The following is a 17,150-nucleotide window of genomic DNA, read 5'->3' as shown; positions in this document are numbered from 1 at the left end:
ATTGTCGAACTTGTATATAAATAACCTGAAGAATGAAGATATGACACCTTGTCCTTTCACATGAATAATGCAAAAGACAAAAATCTTCACAGTGGGACTTGACCTGTGATTCCAGCACATAAACTGTTTGAGTGCTGAATTTTTCCAATGCGCAATATGTCAACATGGTATTTTTTCAGGCAAACTGAATAAAACTACTATTGTTTATAAGGCAATCATAGGAGCAAACACTTAAATGGGACAAAACACTAAGGAACAGTACAGAACAATGATGCAGGCCACAATCTTCGCCAATAGCACGCTCTCATGAGGCCACTATCATGGCCAACAGCACATTCCCGTGATGCCACAATCTTGGCCAACAGCACGTTCCCGTGAGGCCACAGTCTTGGCGAACAGCACGTTCCCATGAGGCCACAATCATGGCAACAGCACATTCCCATGCACAATCGTAGCCAACAGCACGTTACCGTGAGGCCACAATCGTGGCCAACAGCACGTTCCCGTGAGTCCACAATCGTGGCCAACAGCACTTTCCCTTGAGGCCACGGTCTTGACCAACAGCATGTTCCCATGAGGCCACAATCTTGGCCAACAGCACGTTCCCGTGAGGCCACAATCTTGGCCAACAGCACGTTCCCGTGAGGCCGCAATCTTGGCAAACATCACGTTCCGGTGAGGCCACAATCTTGGCCAACAGCACTTTCCCGTCAGGCCACAATCTTGGCCAACAGCATGTTCCTGTGAGGCCACAATCTGGGCCAACAGCACGGTCCCGTGAGGCCACAATCATGACCAACAGCAATTTCCCGTCAGGCCACAATCTTGGCCGACAGCACGTTCCTGTGAGGCCACAATCTGGGCCAACAGCACGTTCCCGTGAGGCCACAATCATGGCCAACAGCACGTTCCGGTGAGGCCAAATATCATGGCCAACCACATGTTCCCGTGACGACACAAACATGGCCGACAACATGCTCCCGTGACGACACAATCATGGCCAACATCATGTTCCCGTGACAACACAATCATGGCTAACAGCATGCTCCCGTAATCTTGGCTGACAGCACGTTCCAGTGAAGCCACGAATGTGCCAACATTACTCGGTTAAGCCCTGTGTTCAAATGGTAACACTATATAGGGTGGTCCAGAAACCCTGGGCACATTTGAAGAACGATACCTGCAACAAACAACTAAGTTTATTATTGTTCTTTGGTGCAAAACAAAACATGATTTGTGTACTCGTACCATCACATACTCGTAAATGGATGTGATCGCTTCAACACACCCAGGCATCATGTGATACGCAACAAGGTGAGGTGCATCACGTGATATGGATCGGGGTGAGATTTGCTCACTGTGCTGCACACGTTTGTCTTTGCATTAGTTCAGTTCATTGTGAATTAGATGCCCTAATATGACGGAGGATATCGTGAGACAGAAAATTCGCACTGTACGCTTGTATTCTGTATCTGGAAATTTGGCTGAAGTTCACAGACAACTTGTCAAAGAATGTGGTGCCTGTTACGTGTTACCTCCCCAAACCCCAGTTACGGTGCACCTCAGAGTCTCGAGAGGGAACGCGGCAGAAAGCTTTGTTATTTTGCAAATTCTAATAAACCATGGTAAAACCACACCAATGCAATTGTGTGGAACAAACAATTAATTGTGAAAGAACTCTCACATACACAATAATAACACTATTAAAGAAAGTACATTGAAAATGTCACTTGCATCAAATGAACAATACATATGATGGTACCATCATTCCCCCAATGCTCTCAAAGCAATAAACTCACGATACAACAAACGTGAGTGGCATGTAACGTTCCCCAAAGTCCGTGCACTAATCCCCACGCTGGTTGAAGCTGTGCAGAACGACGAGAACAGGCAGGTATCAGCACTATGGCGAACGAGGAGTTACGTGGTGAGAGGTCGATATGGTTATTCCAGTGACAAAACAAAATTCACCAAGCGGACAGTCTCTTTGAGGACAAAATGACGTATAGGCCTGTGATGGAGGCGCTCGCTCCCTCCAACAATAACTCACGCTTGGTAATAAAACCTGAGACGCAGGTTTAATTGCAATTGCAATATAGGACGATGTCGCGGGCAATCCCTTTCATGGGAAGCCTCAACGTATTCGCAACCAATATCAAAAAAGTCCGCTCGCAGCCTCGATGCGGTTCACGGCTGTATCTCTCTCATGGCCGTCTCCTCTCTGCCCTTCTCTTCCGGTTTGTTTGCTGCGTCTTCCTTTTTCCTTCACAAACACTTCTTTTCACCTTTTACTAAAGTCGTCTCCATTTCACACAAAAATCTTAACAACAATATTACCCGAAACTAAAAATCATACAAGTATATAATAACAACAAAGGCGGAAGTGCCGGATCCGTAACACGCCGACGCAATTGACAGAAGAACCACTGGCAGAATAAACAAGCAGTTTGATGAAACCGGCAGCATTCTTCCAAAACCAGTCACAAGGTGGGCCTCATACTATTCAAACTGAGGAAAGCAGAGCAATCATTCAACATCAACTCGACAGTAACACACCATTATCAACTCGTCGTTTATCAAACGTCACCAACATAAGCCGAACATTGATTCAAAGAATACTAAAAGACTTTAATGCGAAACCATACATACCCAGATTATTTCACCAACTTTCTGAGGATGATTTTGACAGGCACCTTGAGGTATGTGAGACATTGCTTGGGTTAATGGATATGGACAATGATTTGCAAAACAGGATCTTGTGGTCAGATGAATCCAAGTTTGCTTTATCTGGTTCTGTGAATCATCATAACAGCATGATATGGGCAGTAGACAACCCATTATTTACTGTTGAGCACAACGTCCAGTATCAAGCTAGTGTGTCCGTCTGGGCAGAAATTTATTCTGGAGGCATTGTTGGACCAATATTTTTCGAGGAAAATGTGAATGCTGCAAATTACCTTCTAATGTTGGAGCAGCATGCTTTTCCACTCGATGATAGCCAAATGTGGTTCATGCATGATGGTGCGCCTGCTCATTATGCTGCCACTGTACACTAAATAAAACGATGCCCTTGATTTGATTTGAACTTTACAGAGTGAACTTTACAGAACTTTACAGAGGCCCTTGATTTGAACTTTACAGACAAATGGATTGGTCGTCATGGTCCGGTTGAATGGCCGCTGCGGTCTTGTGCTTTAACAACACCCTGTGATTTCTTCCTTTGGTGTTTCCTCAAACACAAAGTGTATGCGAGGAATCCTACGACCTTTAGAGACTTGAAACAATTCATCCGTAATGAGACTGCTGCCTTAACGACTGAAACATGCAGAACTGTGTGTCAGAGTGTTTCGCCACGGCTACAGCTGTGCATAGACAATGAAGGGAAGCAGTTTGAACATTTGAACTGATCTGTTTCATGTATATTAGATTGATTGGACTGTTTAACGAGTAATCATGTTTTGTTTTGCATCAAAATTAATGAATGAATGATCGTTTTAAGGCCATTTTCCCCACTAGAATGGGGGTTGGCCTTGCGGGCCCCATGACAATCATGGTTCCCTGTTTGAGGCAATGTTTTTATGGCCGGATGCCCTTCCTGACGCCAACCCTTAGTCACCTCTTACGATGCGCATCAAAGAACAATAATAAACTTACTTGTTTGTTGCAGGTATCATTCTTCAAAATGTGCCCAGGGTTTCTGGCCACCCTGTACATGGCAACCCCGCTTTGAATTTTCTTTTGAGATTATTTGATTACCTCACAGACCAGGAACCTTGTCTAAACTTTCTTTTGTAAGTTCTAATTTATATCATGCCACTTACTGTACTGTTCTTTCTTCATATATGCAGAAAAGAAAAACCTCCTTGTTTTTTTAATGAAAATAGACTAGGTATTCTTGGCTCTATAATTGTAAACACAAGTTAACTGTCAAATCTGGAGACAAACTGGATATGATAAACACATACTCCCATACAGGGTGTGATTTGTAAAATTTCAGGGATAAAATTAACCATGCAGGCCAGACTTGTGGAGTGCTTGGGATATTGTTGTCACAAGTACACAGTGACCAGTCTTTGCCATAAACGCCTGCAGCTCTTTCAAAGTTGCCATTGGCCTCTTGGTGGCCTCTCTGATCAGTCTCCTTGCTTGGTCATCCAGTTTGGAGGAACAGCCTGATCTTGGCAGGGTCTTGGTGGTACCATACACCTTCCACTTCTTAGTGATTGTCTTGACTGTGCTCCAAGTGTTATTCAAGGCATTTAAAATATTTTTATACCCATCCCCTGATCTTTGCCTTTCCACATCTTTATCCCGGAGGTCTTTTGAAAACTCCTTGGTGCTCATGGTCGAGTCTTTGATGTGAAATGCACTACTCAGCAGAGGAAACTCACAGGAACAGCTCATTTTATTCTGAAATAGTCAGAATCCCTGCAATTTAATACAGGTGGAGGCCAATTACCATGGTTTGTGATTTTGAAGGTGATTGGTTACACCTGGGATAATTTACAATTGCTATTATAAGAGGGGGGGGGGGGGGGGGGGTGGCCACTTATCTAACCAAGATATTCTAGTTTTGTATTTTAAATTTATTTTCTGAAATTTGTAGAATTTGTTTTTCACCGGGAAGTTGTGGGTTCCGATGTTTAAATAAAGGTGAAAAAATTCTGATTTAGTACATTTTAATTCCAGGCTGTAAGGCAACAAAAGGTGAAATATTTGAAAGGGGGTGGACTTTCTATAGGGAATTTATTTATTTATGTATGTATGTATATATATATATATATATATATATATATATAGTTATATAATTATACATGTGTTCATGCTTGGACCATGTATTGTTTACCATGAATCCCTTCCTTTGGGGAAGTCCTCCATCAACTTTTAGCACAATCCTGTTGCTTTCCACAGCTTCCTGCTCCCATGGTAGCATTCTGATCTCTCCTAATCACCACTACCATTCCCACTTATTCTATTAACTCGTCAAATTCATTTTGTATTTCATCCACCCCTTATTTTCTGTGTTCAGTAGTTAGTATGAATACATCAATGATGATCTTATCTGCAACCTCTGCTCTTCTTTTTCGAGCAGACGCCTAGAATTACATCTCCATATATTACATGTTTTGAATGTGATCAGTTCGAGACTCAAACCTTGTGAATAAATTGACATTCTTTTGTTAAAAATGTATGTTCTTGCTGTGAATGCAGTGATGACTAACTTATGTATGTATGTATGTACCCTGGTGCTACCTAGCTACCCCATGCTTTTTGGAAAAAATGGGGGGGATATTGTAATTGGGACTTTCTGTCTGTCTGTCCTTCATGCTATCTCCTAAATGCTTGTGCAGAAATTCACCAACCTTGGTAGTTATGATTACCACAAGGCAAGAAGGTGCTCTTGCATGAGCCTCGACTTTGTATACAAAGAAAAAGCAGCATCATTTTTGGCCCTACCCACTGGGGCTAGGTTTTAAAAAATCAAATGACAAAAAAGTGCAATTGCAGGCACATTTTAAAACATTTTTTAAATGAAACCTTGCAGATGAAATCAACATTGGGTACGCATGAACTATGTTTTTTTTTAAAATTGGATATGAGCCCCTGTTCATGTCCCAGGGGGTGGGGACTTAGGATCACAGGGGTAGAAATCTCAAAATTTGAAATTGGGTCATTCCTGTTAAAACTTTTTGCCATCTTTCCACTATACTTTTGGTGGGAAGCATGGGGATTTGCAATGGCGTGTCATTGACTTCACTCTCATTACCTCTGCCACCAAAGGTGGATGGAGGTTGTTTTCACCCCTGTCTGTCTGTCTGTCTGTCTGTTTGTTTGTAACCACGGAAGACTTGTTTTTGGCATTGTCATGTAGTTGTTGAACACTCAAACGTTTGCTCAATCTAATATTTAAGAGGGAGAGAGGGATCCGACCACAGTGTCTGGAGTATAGGCTTGTGTGTCCGAGTGTTTTTGGAATTTAGCTTGAGCTGCCATCGTTGCGCTCAAAACGATTGCATCTCACCATTTGGTCATACTGGCCAAGGCTTGTTGGAACATTGGCATCACGGAAAAATAATCCTTCATGATGGTACATTTCAGGCATTACACATTTTCAAGGACTAGAGATTGAAACTTTACACATATCCCACACATACAGTTGTATCCCGATAGTAACTTTGAAACAGGTGATTGATTCATGGATATAATTAATTTGTGTTGTAAGTTTTGATGTGTATTGAAATTATTTATTTTTCAAACATTTTCGGTACAGTCATTTGTAGGTTGAAGTACATTTATTAAGATTGTGGTGAGGGTTGGATTGTTGTGCCACGTCAGAACATGGAGAAAGGATAACTGACTCCCATGCCTGAACAGGATTGGCAGCTCCTCCGTGATTTGTAATGCGTTATTCCATTTGATACGAGCTACATGGTATTTAATTTGATTTGATTGTACTGTATTGAGTTTTCGAACATGAGCAATATTGGCAGTTCAACTAAGCTACAAAGATTGCTCGGAGAAGTAATACTACCTGTGAAAGTAGTATCAAGAGCGTTGTGAGTACTAAGGATAAAGCCTGGTGTTTGATTAACGGTTAGGGTGCTGGCTATGGATCCCTAGGATTTTAATAGTATTAATCTCAAAGAACTAGAACGCCACTCGGGAGAGTACCTACCTCCGCCAGGCTGAACAGTTTACGTTTTGAATCCCACTGATAGGCTAGATCTGGATTCAGACCTGAGCCAAAATCTAATCGATTTGTTTTTGTCACCTAACCAACTCATGCACCACGTTTTGTCATAAGTCATGTACAACTTTTTGAAACATTATGCTATATATTGTTTTTGGCCATATCACTCAAAGGTGAAGAATCAATTGAGAAATTAAAAAATTCTCGTACCAGGATCTGGATTCCGATCTTCACCAAAATCTTATCAATTCGTCCTTGTTACACACATAACCTGTCCAACAAGTTCCATCTGAATCAGTACAACTTTTTGAGATATCCTGCTCACAGACAAACAAACAAGAAAGATGTCGTGCATGGTATACTTGCGAAATCCAAATAAACAATAATTGCCATGGAAACAGCAATTTGGTAATTTGGAAAATTTGACTTATCAAGTGTTTTATATGATGGAATGTTGTGTGTAACAAATTTGGTTGATACATTTTCTAATTACCTCCTAATAGGTGTTTACATGTTTTGAATGGTATTGGCCTTGACCTTTGACTAATTCCGATCAGATTCTATACACATATACGTAGTACATATTCATACAAATAAGCTGTGCGAGTTTCAATCCGATATCAATTCCTGAGGTTTGGCAATAATAAAATCACAATAGTATCCCATTTGATAATAATGGGGTGAAATTGTTGTCATGGACACTGTTCTCTCTTTGCCATTTGGGGCCTCTCTATGCCATTAATCAAGATGAGCAGAACCTGAAAAAAAAAAAAAGTAGAAAATTAATTAATTAATTCTGTTTAGCTCCCTCTTAGCTTGGTACTGAGGTGGTTTACCAATGGAGGACCTTTTGATTATGACTTGTAAACCTTGTGTTATTTCAGAAGGCCCTCAGATGGAAGGTCTAATGGGGTATATCAGTCTGGTAGATCACAAAAGCATGCTTTGGAGTATTTTTTTTATTGTTGTTTCTCATAGAACTGACCCGACTGATCATAAATAAGCCGGGTGCCAAGCTGGCAACCTTGGGGATTTTTTTATTTATTGAAGAATTAATAATGGCCACCACCGAAATAATATGAAACCTCAACTTTCACGCTTTCAACATTCACAGACCTCGTGTATTCGCAGTTCATGTGACCTGAACTGCGAATACACGAGGTCTGTGAATGTGACCTGCTTCTACACTCATGGCCCTGTGCTCCGCGTATTCACGGTTTTTGCGGGCGCAAAAAACATCTCCTACCAGCTCTGCCATTCTCTGTCCAATGAAAAACATCTCTGCCACTCAGACCCTGCCCTTGTCCTTGTTTCTCAAGACTGTGCAGGGTAAGGTGTTCTATGAACTCTTTAGTTGTTTTCATATTGATTTATTTTGCTTATTTTATTTTTTGTTTACCATTATCCTTTCTGTGTTCTGATCATGTGACTTAAACCTGTCACTCTATCTTAGTAGTTTAACAGCTGAATTGTGGCTCCCTATTACTATCTTGATTTTTGTGTGGCTGTAGTAGCATTAGCATTAGCAGCTGCAGGGTGATGATGTACGATCCTCCTCGCACCATCAGGCAAGCAAGACTGCCATAAACTGCCATTTCGCATCCTAGCACCAGTATCTTTGGTTAGGGAACACCATCTTGAATAGGTCACCATTCCTACATAGGATACCCCTGTGGTTCTGAGCTTAATGGGTAAAAACCTTTTTTCGTGTACTCAGCTGATAGTTGAGCAAACCAGCACTTGTTTAACAGCATTTTCTTGCATGTGGGGAAGGGTCCAGTCTTGCTGGCTACGGCGACTAACATTGTAACAAAACAAAAAATAAGGGATAAATGAAAATATTATTTTGGCCACATTCTCTTGATTCTATGAAAATATTATTATCTATATATAATGGAGGGTATGTATGTATGTATGTATGTATGTATGTATGTATGTATGTATGAATGATCTACTCCTCTGAAAGGATTTGACTTAGGAAGCTGAAACTTTCAGGGATTAATGAGGGCACCCTGAAGTTGTGCCTGTGCAAGTTTCATTTTATTCCATCAGGTTTTGAAGAATATATTTTTATTCCACCAGTATGGTGGGTATTTTCTTGTATATTTCACCATATGTAATCGGATATTTTGATGGGGAGTGTGTTTTAGTGTGCTGAAATATCTGCTGAGTTTTTCATTAATCACTAATTTCTGTCTAATGTTGAAACTTGCCCAGCTACTCGATGACCATGTTTTCAATGCAAACATACCTATTTAATAATATTGCAGTTTATTGCTTGCAATGCACTGCCACCCTGCATGGCAAGAGTCTCGCTCACTGTACTGCTCGTCAAAATTCCAACACATAGTTTATGAGTACTTTATCAGCAATACAAAAATCCCAAGCTTTACCCAGAAATCTTGTGTAATGAAAATCGGGGTTTTCTTTAAATTTGGTCTTTTGTTTGGGTGGAAAATTTGTACTATGCTGCAATTGTAGGCCTCCTGCGTAACCACACCCCAGGCCTTTAGATTGCATGCTGGCTTCAGCGACTAACATTGTAACCAAAATAAATGCACTCAATTAATGTCCCCAAATTGTTCACAATACTTGCTCATAATGTGCCCAAATTCATGTAATCTCAATGTCTGCACTCACCTCATTGATTGTCCTTTATTATAAAAGGTGAAAGCTTCAAATAACCAAAATTATAATTATAAGGGATGCGTTTGGGAAGGGATAGGTAGAGGGAGCAATCTGAAATAGGCTTGTTGTTTTTTCTTACTCCCTTGTTTCATTCTCCAATTCCCCTTACTCTTTTCTTATTTACAGGAGGTCCCTGCACCTTTGGGCTCATTCCTTGTCTCTCAGTACGACGGAAACAATGGCATGTGCAATGACAGGCCTGGGAGCAGTGGGCGTTCAGGTCGGAGGAGAGATGGAGGTGCAAGTGCTCTCAACCGCAGCCGACCCCGCTCCGACTTTTGGCAGCCGATTGCTTCCTCTGCACAAGCACATGCAGGGCAAGCGGGCAGCTTGCGCATCGGCAGTGCCCAGGTAGGCAGTCGCCTTGCCCAACCACAGCCTCATTCCACTGCCAAGCTGCGAACTGCGCTCATTGGGAGTAGGGACTCTTCGCATTCAGCTCTGCGTAGACTTTCTCTCGACGAGGAAGAGCTAGCAGTCAGCTCTGCCTTATAGATTGTCAATATTTGATTGGCTTGTTGACATGTTGCCTTGTTTGTGGGTACTAAGAAAGTAAATTATAATTGATGCCAAAGCAGATCAAATAAACCACAATGAAGTGTTGCAAGTCTCCAGAACAGAAAAACTCTTGTCTAACAATTGAGCCTCCTGTCCAGGTCGTTGACCTGAGTTTGGATTTAATTGGATGGTCAGATTTAAATCTAACATCATAAGTTTGATTCAACCACTAACCACCTTTGTGTTTTTGAATGGAGAAAGTGGGGGGTGCAGGGGAGGTTATTTTTTCAAATCTTCTGAAGCAGCTTGTAAACCATGTGCAGACTGACTACCTGATTGAGGTGTTTGTTATTATTTCGTTTCTTTTAAAAAGACGTGTGCCAAGTGAACAAGTACAACTAATACCACTGCGAGCATTTTCCTAAATGATGCATAATAGTGATTTTTTTTCTTTTCGTGCATGTGTTCTCAGCTTAATTGCAAATTACCACTGAATTGTTATTGTTTTGGGCTTGATAAAGAAATATTACACATTACATCTGATCCTCGACATGCTTTGTTATATTATGTCGTTAAAATTTTCAGATTTAAGTATAATATCCCTTTGCATTCACAGTTGTATTTGATTTTCATCCTTATTTGACTTTGTCACCAATGTTTCTTTATTTTTTTATTTTTTTCTTGTTCTTGCAATGCTTTATCATTTTGACGTGCCCTTTTAAAATTTGCACTGCACGTATTGCTGTTGAGAAGTTATAACTAAATATTATGACTGTGGTTTGAAGATTACGGGTTCCGCTGCTTGTTTGCACGCTTTTTGTGTATCTGCTTCCATTTCTCGGGCTCCGCACCAGCTTTCCGAGGCTCCCTTCCAAATTGACACGGTATGATTTTCATTTTTTGACCAACCTGAAAAGACACTTAGGCAGCTTTCACCCAAGCATTCGCATTTTATAGACACCTTTTTCACAGCAATTTCTCAACAGAGGCTAGGGAGATTTTAAATATAAGATTTCTTTTTATTGTATAAATCCAACTCTTGTGTAGACTTGTAGTAATGAAGCATTGCCTTAACGAATTGTATCTATTTGTTTTTTTTTTCCTTTTCGGAATTTTTGTCATCTATACCAAGCAACAGTTGTTTGTTCTTATTCTTTGTTATTTCAAAAGACAGTGTTCTCAATTTAAGTCATTTATTTTGCTTGCTTGTTTGTTTGTGATTGCCCACACAAATCCTGGTTGCTGCTGTTGGGACCCCTTTACACATTTGTTCATGTCTATCAAGTGGCTGGGTCATATTTTTTGGAACAGAACAAATGTCAATTTTCTAGCTTCAGGTATAGTCCAATATATCGTCGTGGCTTTTTTTAAAGCATCTTATTTTTGTACATTTTATTTTGTCATATTATTTTACTTCCAGCAGCTTTACTACAAATACAGTGTATATATATATATATATATGTATGTATATATATATATATATATATATATATATATATATATATATATATATATATATATATATATATATATATATATATATTTCTGTGCATTCAGAAAGTATTCACACCTCTTGACTTTTTCCACATTTTATTGCGTTACAGCCTGAACTTAAAATGCATCAAATTGATACTTTTTGTCACTGATCTACACATAATACCCCGTAATGTAAAAGTGGAATTTTTTTCATAGAAAAGTTTACAAAAGAACTATAAATGAAATACAGAAATATGTAATTTACAGAATTATTCAATCCCCTGAGTCAACATTTCGTATAAGTGCATTGGCAGCGATTACAGCTTCGAGTCTTCTTGGGTATGTCTGTATCAGCTTTGCAGATTTCGATTTTGGGAGTTTCTCCCATTCTTCCTTGCAGATTTGCTCAAGCCCTGTCAAGTTGGATGAGGAACGTCGGTGAACAGCAATCCTCAAGTCTTTCCACAAATTCTCAATTAGATTCAAGTCTGGCCTTTGGCTGGGCCACTCAATGACCTTCAGGTTCTTGTTCTGAAGCCATTCCAGTGTTGCTTTGGTTGTATGCTTGTGGTCATTGTCCTGTTGGAATATAAATCTTCACTGCAGTCCAAGGTCTTTTGCACTTTGAAGCAGGTTCTCTTCAAGGGTTTGCCTGTATTTGGCTCCATTCATTGCTCCCTCTATCCTTACAAGTCTCCCAGTCCCTGCCACTGAAATGCATCCTCATAGCATGATGCTGCCACCACCATGCTTCATGGTAAGGATGGTGTTAGATGGGTGATGAGCTGTGCTCAGTTTCCGCCAAACGTAGCACTTTGTACTTTCAACACTCTAGAAATTGTTTTATACGCTTCCTCAGATCAATGTCTCGTCACAATTATATCTCGGAGTTCTACAGACAGTTCCTTGGACTTAATGGTAGTTTCTCCTCTGATGTGCACTGTCAACTGTGGGACCTTATATGGAAAGGTGTTTTTCTTTATAAATCATGTTCATTCAATTAAATTAGTCACAGGTGGATGGAATCCAATCAGGTTGTAGAGACTTCTCAAGGATGATTAAATGAAATTGGATGCACCTGATCTCAATTTGGTGTCATAGCCAAGGGGTTGAATACTGATTGACTCGAGACATTTCAGCTTTTCATTTTTAAGTATTTTGCAAAAATATCTTTTTTTTAAATCCACTTTGACATTATGGGGTATTTTGTAGATCCATGACAAAATAATCTCAATTAAACCCATTTTAAATACAGGCTTTAACACAAAATGTGAAAATAGTCAAGGGGTGTGAATACTTTCTAAATCCCGTGTGTGTGTCTGTGTGTCTGTTTCCGTGTTTCCTCCCCTATACCTTTCTTTGTCCAGGATGGCCTTGTTTGTTGATGGTTTTCTAAACCAAATTTACATGATTAAACATTGTTTGAGGGCATCTTCTACATCTTTCTCATTACTTGAACCAAGCCATACTCTCTCTTAAACTAATGATAGGTCATAATAAACAATCATATGCTCACCATCCTATTCCTGTTGTAAAGCATCCTGTGTTGTAAAGCATCCTGAAAGTTGTTTATGGGGTTTGGGGAAGGTCATGGAGGTAGGGGTTATGGGAAGGGGACAATTCTTTGGCCACCTTTTTGAGAAGATAGCACCGAGGAAATACTGGGAAAGACGTTAAAAGACAAGTGCAAAAATACAATTGACACTCACTGTATACTTTTGCTATCCTTGTTTCCTTTTTCTTGTAATCTTTGTGCTCTACTCTTTTTTTTCTTGATGCACTTTAAGTGTTTTCTGCATTGTTTTTGCTATTTTATTTTTAGTTTACACATTTTATTTTTTATCATTTTTATTTCCAAGCCATGTCGCATGGCACATCTATCAATGGCCTGTTGTGTCCTACTCCTAGGAGTTGTGAATATAGAGTCAAAACTTCCAATAATACATATCCCAGTTTAGGACTTAATTTATTCCTTTGTCCCCCTCGTCGTTATGCTTTCTCCCAGGTTATAGCCCTGGTTTAATTTGATAGAGTATATTATTTCGTTTCTGCCTCATTTAGCTGGCACTATTCATATTTGCTTACTTTCTAAGCAATGTGCATATTTTCTTTCCACCTGTACTTACTGGCCAATCATTGATCAACAAAAACAACTTATTAAATAGACTGATCTTTCCTTATTATATAGACTGTGCTTGAATGTAACTATTTCGATGTTTGTTTATTAAAATCAATATTTTGGCCGACAGTGAGTTTAAGGAATTTTACACATCTTTCACACTTTATCATTCAAGACATTTCCTCCAATCCTGACATACTTTTATTTTCACTTCATGTTATGTGATATTTTTTCCAATACATTTCTGATGGTTTTGAGTAAACAACTTCAATTTATTCCACGGGTTGTTCTTCACTTTTCACTCTGATTACAGTTCAAGTGCTTTGGTGTTAAACAACTATGGTGTATTGCACTTGAAGTTTGTTTGAAGATGTCATTTATTCTAAAATTATGACTGTTTTGTGATTTTAAAATAAAGCGTTTATTCTTTGTGCAGTCTTGATGAATGCTTTGGGGGGTTGGGGTTGGGGTTGGGGGTTAGGGTCGGGGGGCGGGCAAAGCTCGTGATGTTGAAAATAAACGAGTCGAAAACAATACGCCATTATATCTACAACACTATGGCAGGTGTTACATATGTTTCATTTCCTTAATTTCTGATGTAAGCTAACAGCTCGAGTACCTATGGACCACTGTGAATAAAATTGGTATATATATTGTAACGGTTTTGAGGTTTGTACAGTGAGTTCAATAAAGGTTAAAGTCTGTCCCCCATAGATAGTCACACAAGCAACATGTAGCCTCATTTGTAGTATAGTTATTTCTCTGTATGTGTGAGAATAGGCCCTTTTCAGTGTTTATTCTGCATTGTGTAAAGCCAGGAAAATAGGCCCTACTGCCACCGATCATCCTACGTCCGTAACCTCAATACAGTTTGTTAACGTTGGTTCATTTTGGGCGAGTTAACACGAGGGAGGCGGAGGAGGATCGGGGCGGAGTGAGGCGGAGCGGCAGAAGCGATGACTGTAAGCATGAGCCGCCAATCAGAGCTCAGAGGTGGAGGCGTCAGAGAGCGTGGTGAGAAGAGTCTGGTGAGTTCCAGAAGGTCCGAGGGGCGTAACTATATATAACCCGATGCGCAAAGCCCTCGACAGGACTTGCCGGGAGAGAGGAAGGCATTAAATAGGACTTGCACCAGTTACGGGAGAAGGACTCGTTGTTGCACTTACAGCCAGAACGCGCAGTGCTTGATGCGCCTTGCCGCACTTGCATAAGAACGGCTGAGTAAACGCCCTTTGCCGTAAAAGTCCGCCCTTTGCCGTAAAAGTCCGCGCTTTGCCGTAAAAGTCCGCCCTTTGCCGTTCCGCCCGATATATCTCCTTCGTTTGAGAGACGCACTACGAGCCCCGGTCTTCGCCTATCACCATCTTCGCGGGACGCACGGAGAGCCAGACGGGGCCGATGCTGGACGACCACATTGGCGCGTTGGTGAACATCGACATCTGCAATCCCCTGTGTGTGTGTGAGAGAGACTGGCCCATTGTCCAGGGATAAGTTAAGACTGTATAAGGATTTCTCTGTGTCTCTTCGTCCTGAACTGTAAATACGTGTGGGAATCATTAAACCCATCTGTTCTTCTTGATTCGATCGTTCCCGTGATTTCTCCATTTGACTTAGCATGGCATGAATAGAACCGCTTAAATTGGGGTCCATTGATTGAGACTGCGTGGATCACGTGTACGCAAACCGCTCGGCGTACTCCAACCTCACGTGGTTCGTGCGAGGCTTGCTACCTCGTTTCCGTGGCGGCGCGAGTACTTAAGTACGAGCGAGAATTTGGTCCTGAAACCCTATTTTGCGCTCGCCTGGAAAGGACGTAATAAATCTCGGTTCCGCCAAGGCCCAGTAAAGACAAGGGGATTAATCCCCCCTTGATAAGGGGAAGAAGGCCGGCAGGAGAACCGCAACAGTGTGTGTGTGTGTGTGTGTGTGTACGTGTGTGTATGTGTGTGTATTTGGCTCTTGGCTCTGGGTTTTCATAGCGTGCAGTCGCATTTGCTCTCTCTCTCTCGTCTGGGCTCTCCCTCCCTTTTGGCCCGTTCTTCTTCGCTGGTTTCTTGACGCTGCACGACATCCTTTGGTCTCTGCGCTTCTCTTCTTCGTGCTGACGGTTCGCTCTTGGTGTGGAGTGGTGCTTGGAGCGGTGCTCGGCCCTTCGCGGTGCTGTTGGTGCAGGGAGCGGGTGTTGGTGCTGAGCGGGCGGGACCTCGTGTGCAGCGGAGCGAGTCGCATCGGAGCGAAGCGAGGAGAGTGGACGAAGGGTTTCTTCACGCCGGAGGAGGGAGCCGCGTTGGATGACAGACTACAGACAGATAAGGACGCACCACATTTCCACGTACACGACGAACGTGTTCTTTTCGTAATCCATTCCTGTGTGGCGTATTTGAAGTGAGGTGTGTGGGATCCCAATTTAGGACTATTTATTCATCGTCGCGTGCCATTGTATCGGGTCCGTAATAAATCTCTATTTTTGTACATTAAACCTTGTGTTTGTTAGAGTTCATTAATTCCCCTGCAGGATCGGAGCTGCCGTCGGTTCGCTCTCGGTAAGCGCTGCCGCCTCTTCCTCTTCCCTTCTTCTTCTCGTGCAATGATAGCAAAATCCGTGTTTGGTCGTCGCCTCAATTAAAGCCGTTCTGGTCATCCGTGGTCCCTGGTGTTAACCTTGAGGGATTCGCTCGACAACTGGTAGCCAGGAGTGGGATTTGAACCCTGTAATAATTTGGTGTCAAGAGTGTGGAGAATTTGGACGCAATATTTTCGTAGTCTGAGGCGATAAATTGGAATAGTCGATCGGTGCGCGGGACGCGAACAGCGCGTCAGTTAAATTTTACATTTTAGTCCTGGTAAAAGCCGCGTGGGAAAGCGACCTCCTCTTAACGGATGGAGGAGGTGAGCAAGATGGAAGAAGGAATGGAAGGGGCTTTGAGCCTTCGAAGTGAGTCGGAGGTAGTTGGGGTTGAGCATAGTGGTTGAGCTACCCCCGCTGTAGAGACGGCCTCCATAGACAACCAGGCCATAATGCAATTTATGAAGCACATTAATGACAGTATTGTCGCGCGGACCCTTCCGGTTAACACCAGGGCTCGCGGATGGACCGAAACGGACTTACTTGAGGCGACGACCAAACATGGATTTGACTATGAAATGCGGGGAGGAAGAAGGGAAGTGGAAGCTGCGGTAAAAGCGCGTACCTGTGGAGGGCGAACAAACTCAAACAGCAGCTCCGATCCTGCAGGGAAATTAACGAGCTCGAACACAAGATTTTGAATGTACAAAAATAAAGATTTATTCACGGCACCCGATAACAAGGACCACGACGGTAATCAAATAATGGGCCTAAATTGGGATCCCACACACCAGACTTCAGAAACGAACAAGGGATGAATGAACTAAAAGAACACGTGTATTTGTGAGCGTGGTGCGTCTTAACTCGTCTGTCGTCTTGCGTCCGTCGACGTCTCACGCGGCCCCCTCAGTCAGCCTCTGAGCACCACCAGGCCTCGCTCCAAGCACCACGCGTCCAATGCAGGCCGGCGAGCTCCACACACGGTCGACCTCCAACACGAGGCACAAACTCAGAACGAAGAAATTGCAGGAGGAGAGAACGCAAGTGCAACTGCACGCTATCGGCCAAGTCCAAGTGAGCTCTCTTAAGAGTTGGACGTGCCAGAGAGACAA

The 17,150-nt window shown here is 41.8% G+C and overlaps 1 protein-coding gene across 6 annotated transcripts in view; it reads left to right on the top strand.

The window, feature by feature from the left end:
• Nucleotides 1–13,903, top strand: part of LOC137423321 (pleckstrin homology domain-containing family A member 1) — a 222,668-nt gene extending 208,765 nt beyond the window's left edge. For 2 of the 6 annotated variants that reach the window (XM_078774339.1, XM_078774338.1), the window contains 2 exons: nt 9,506–9,730; nt 11,708–13,903. In XM_078774339.1, the coding sequence (XP_078630465.1) occupies nt 9,506–9,730; nt 11,708–11,782 (300 nt within the window). In that variant the 3' untranslated portion in view covers nt 11,783–13,903. Of the gene's footprint in view, nt 1–4,317; nt 4,445–9,505 lie in introns of all 6 variants that reach the window. The other 4 variants (XM_078774336.1, XM_078774337.1, XR_013622865.1 and 1 more) reach the window with 3 other exon arrangements.
• Nucleotides 13,904–17,150: the final 3,247 nt, after the last annotated feature.

This window comes from Myxine glutinosa, chromosome 3 (assembly GCF_964187855.1).
Source record: "Myxine glutinosa chromosome 3, kmMyxGlut1.1, whole genome shotgun sequence".
NCBI classification, from domain to species: domain Eukaryota; kingdom Metazoa; phylum Chordata; class Myxini; order Myxiniformes; family Myxinidae; genus Myxine; species Myxine glutinosa.
Note: the sequence above shows the minus strand (reverse complement) of the source record. Positions and strands in the feature narration are given on the sequence as shown.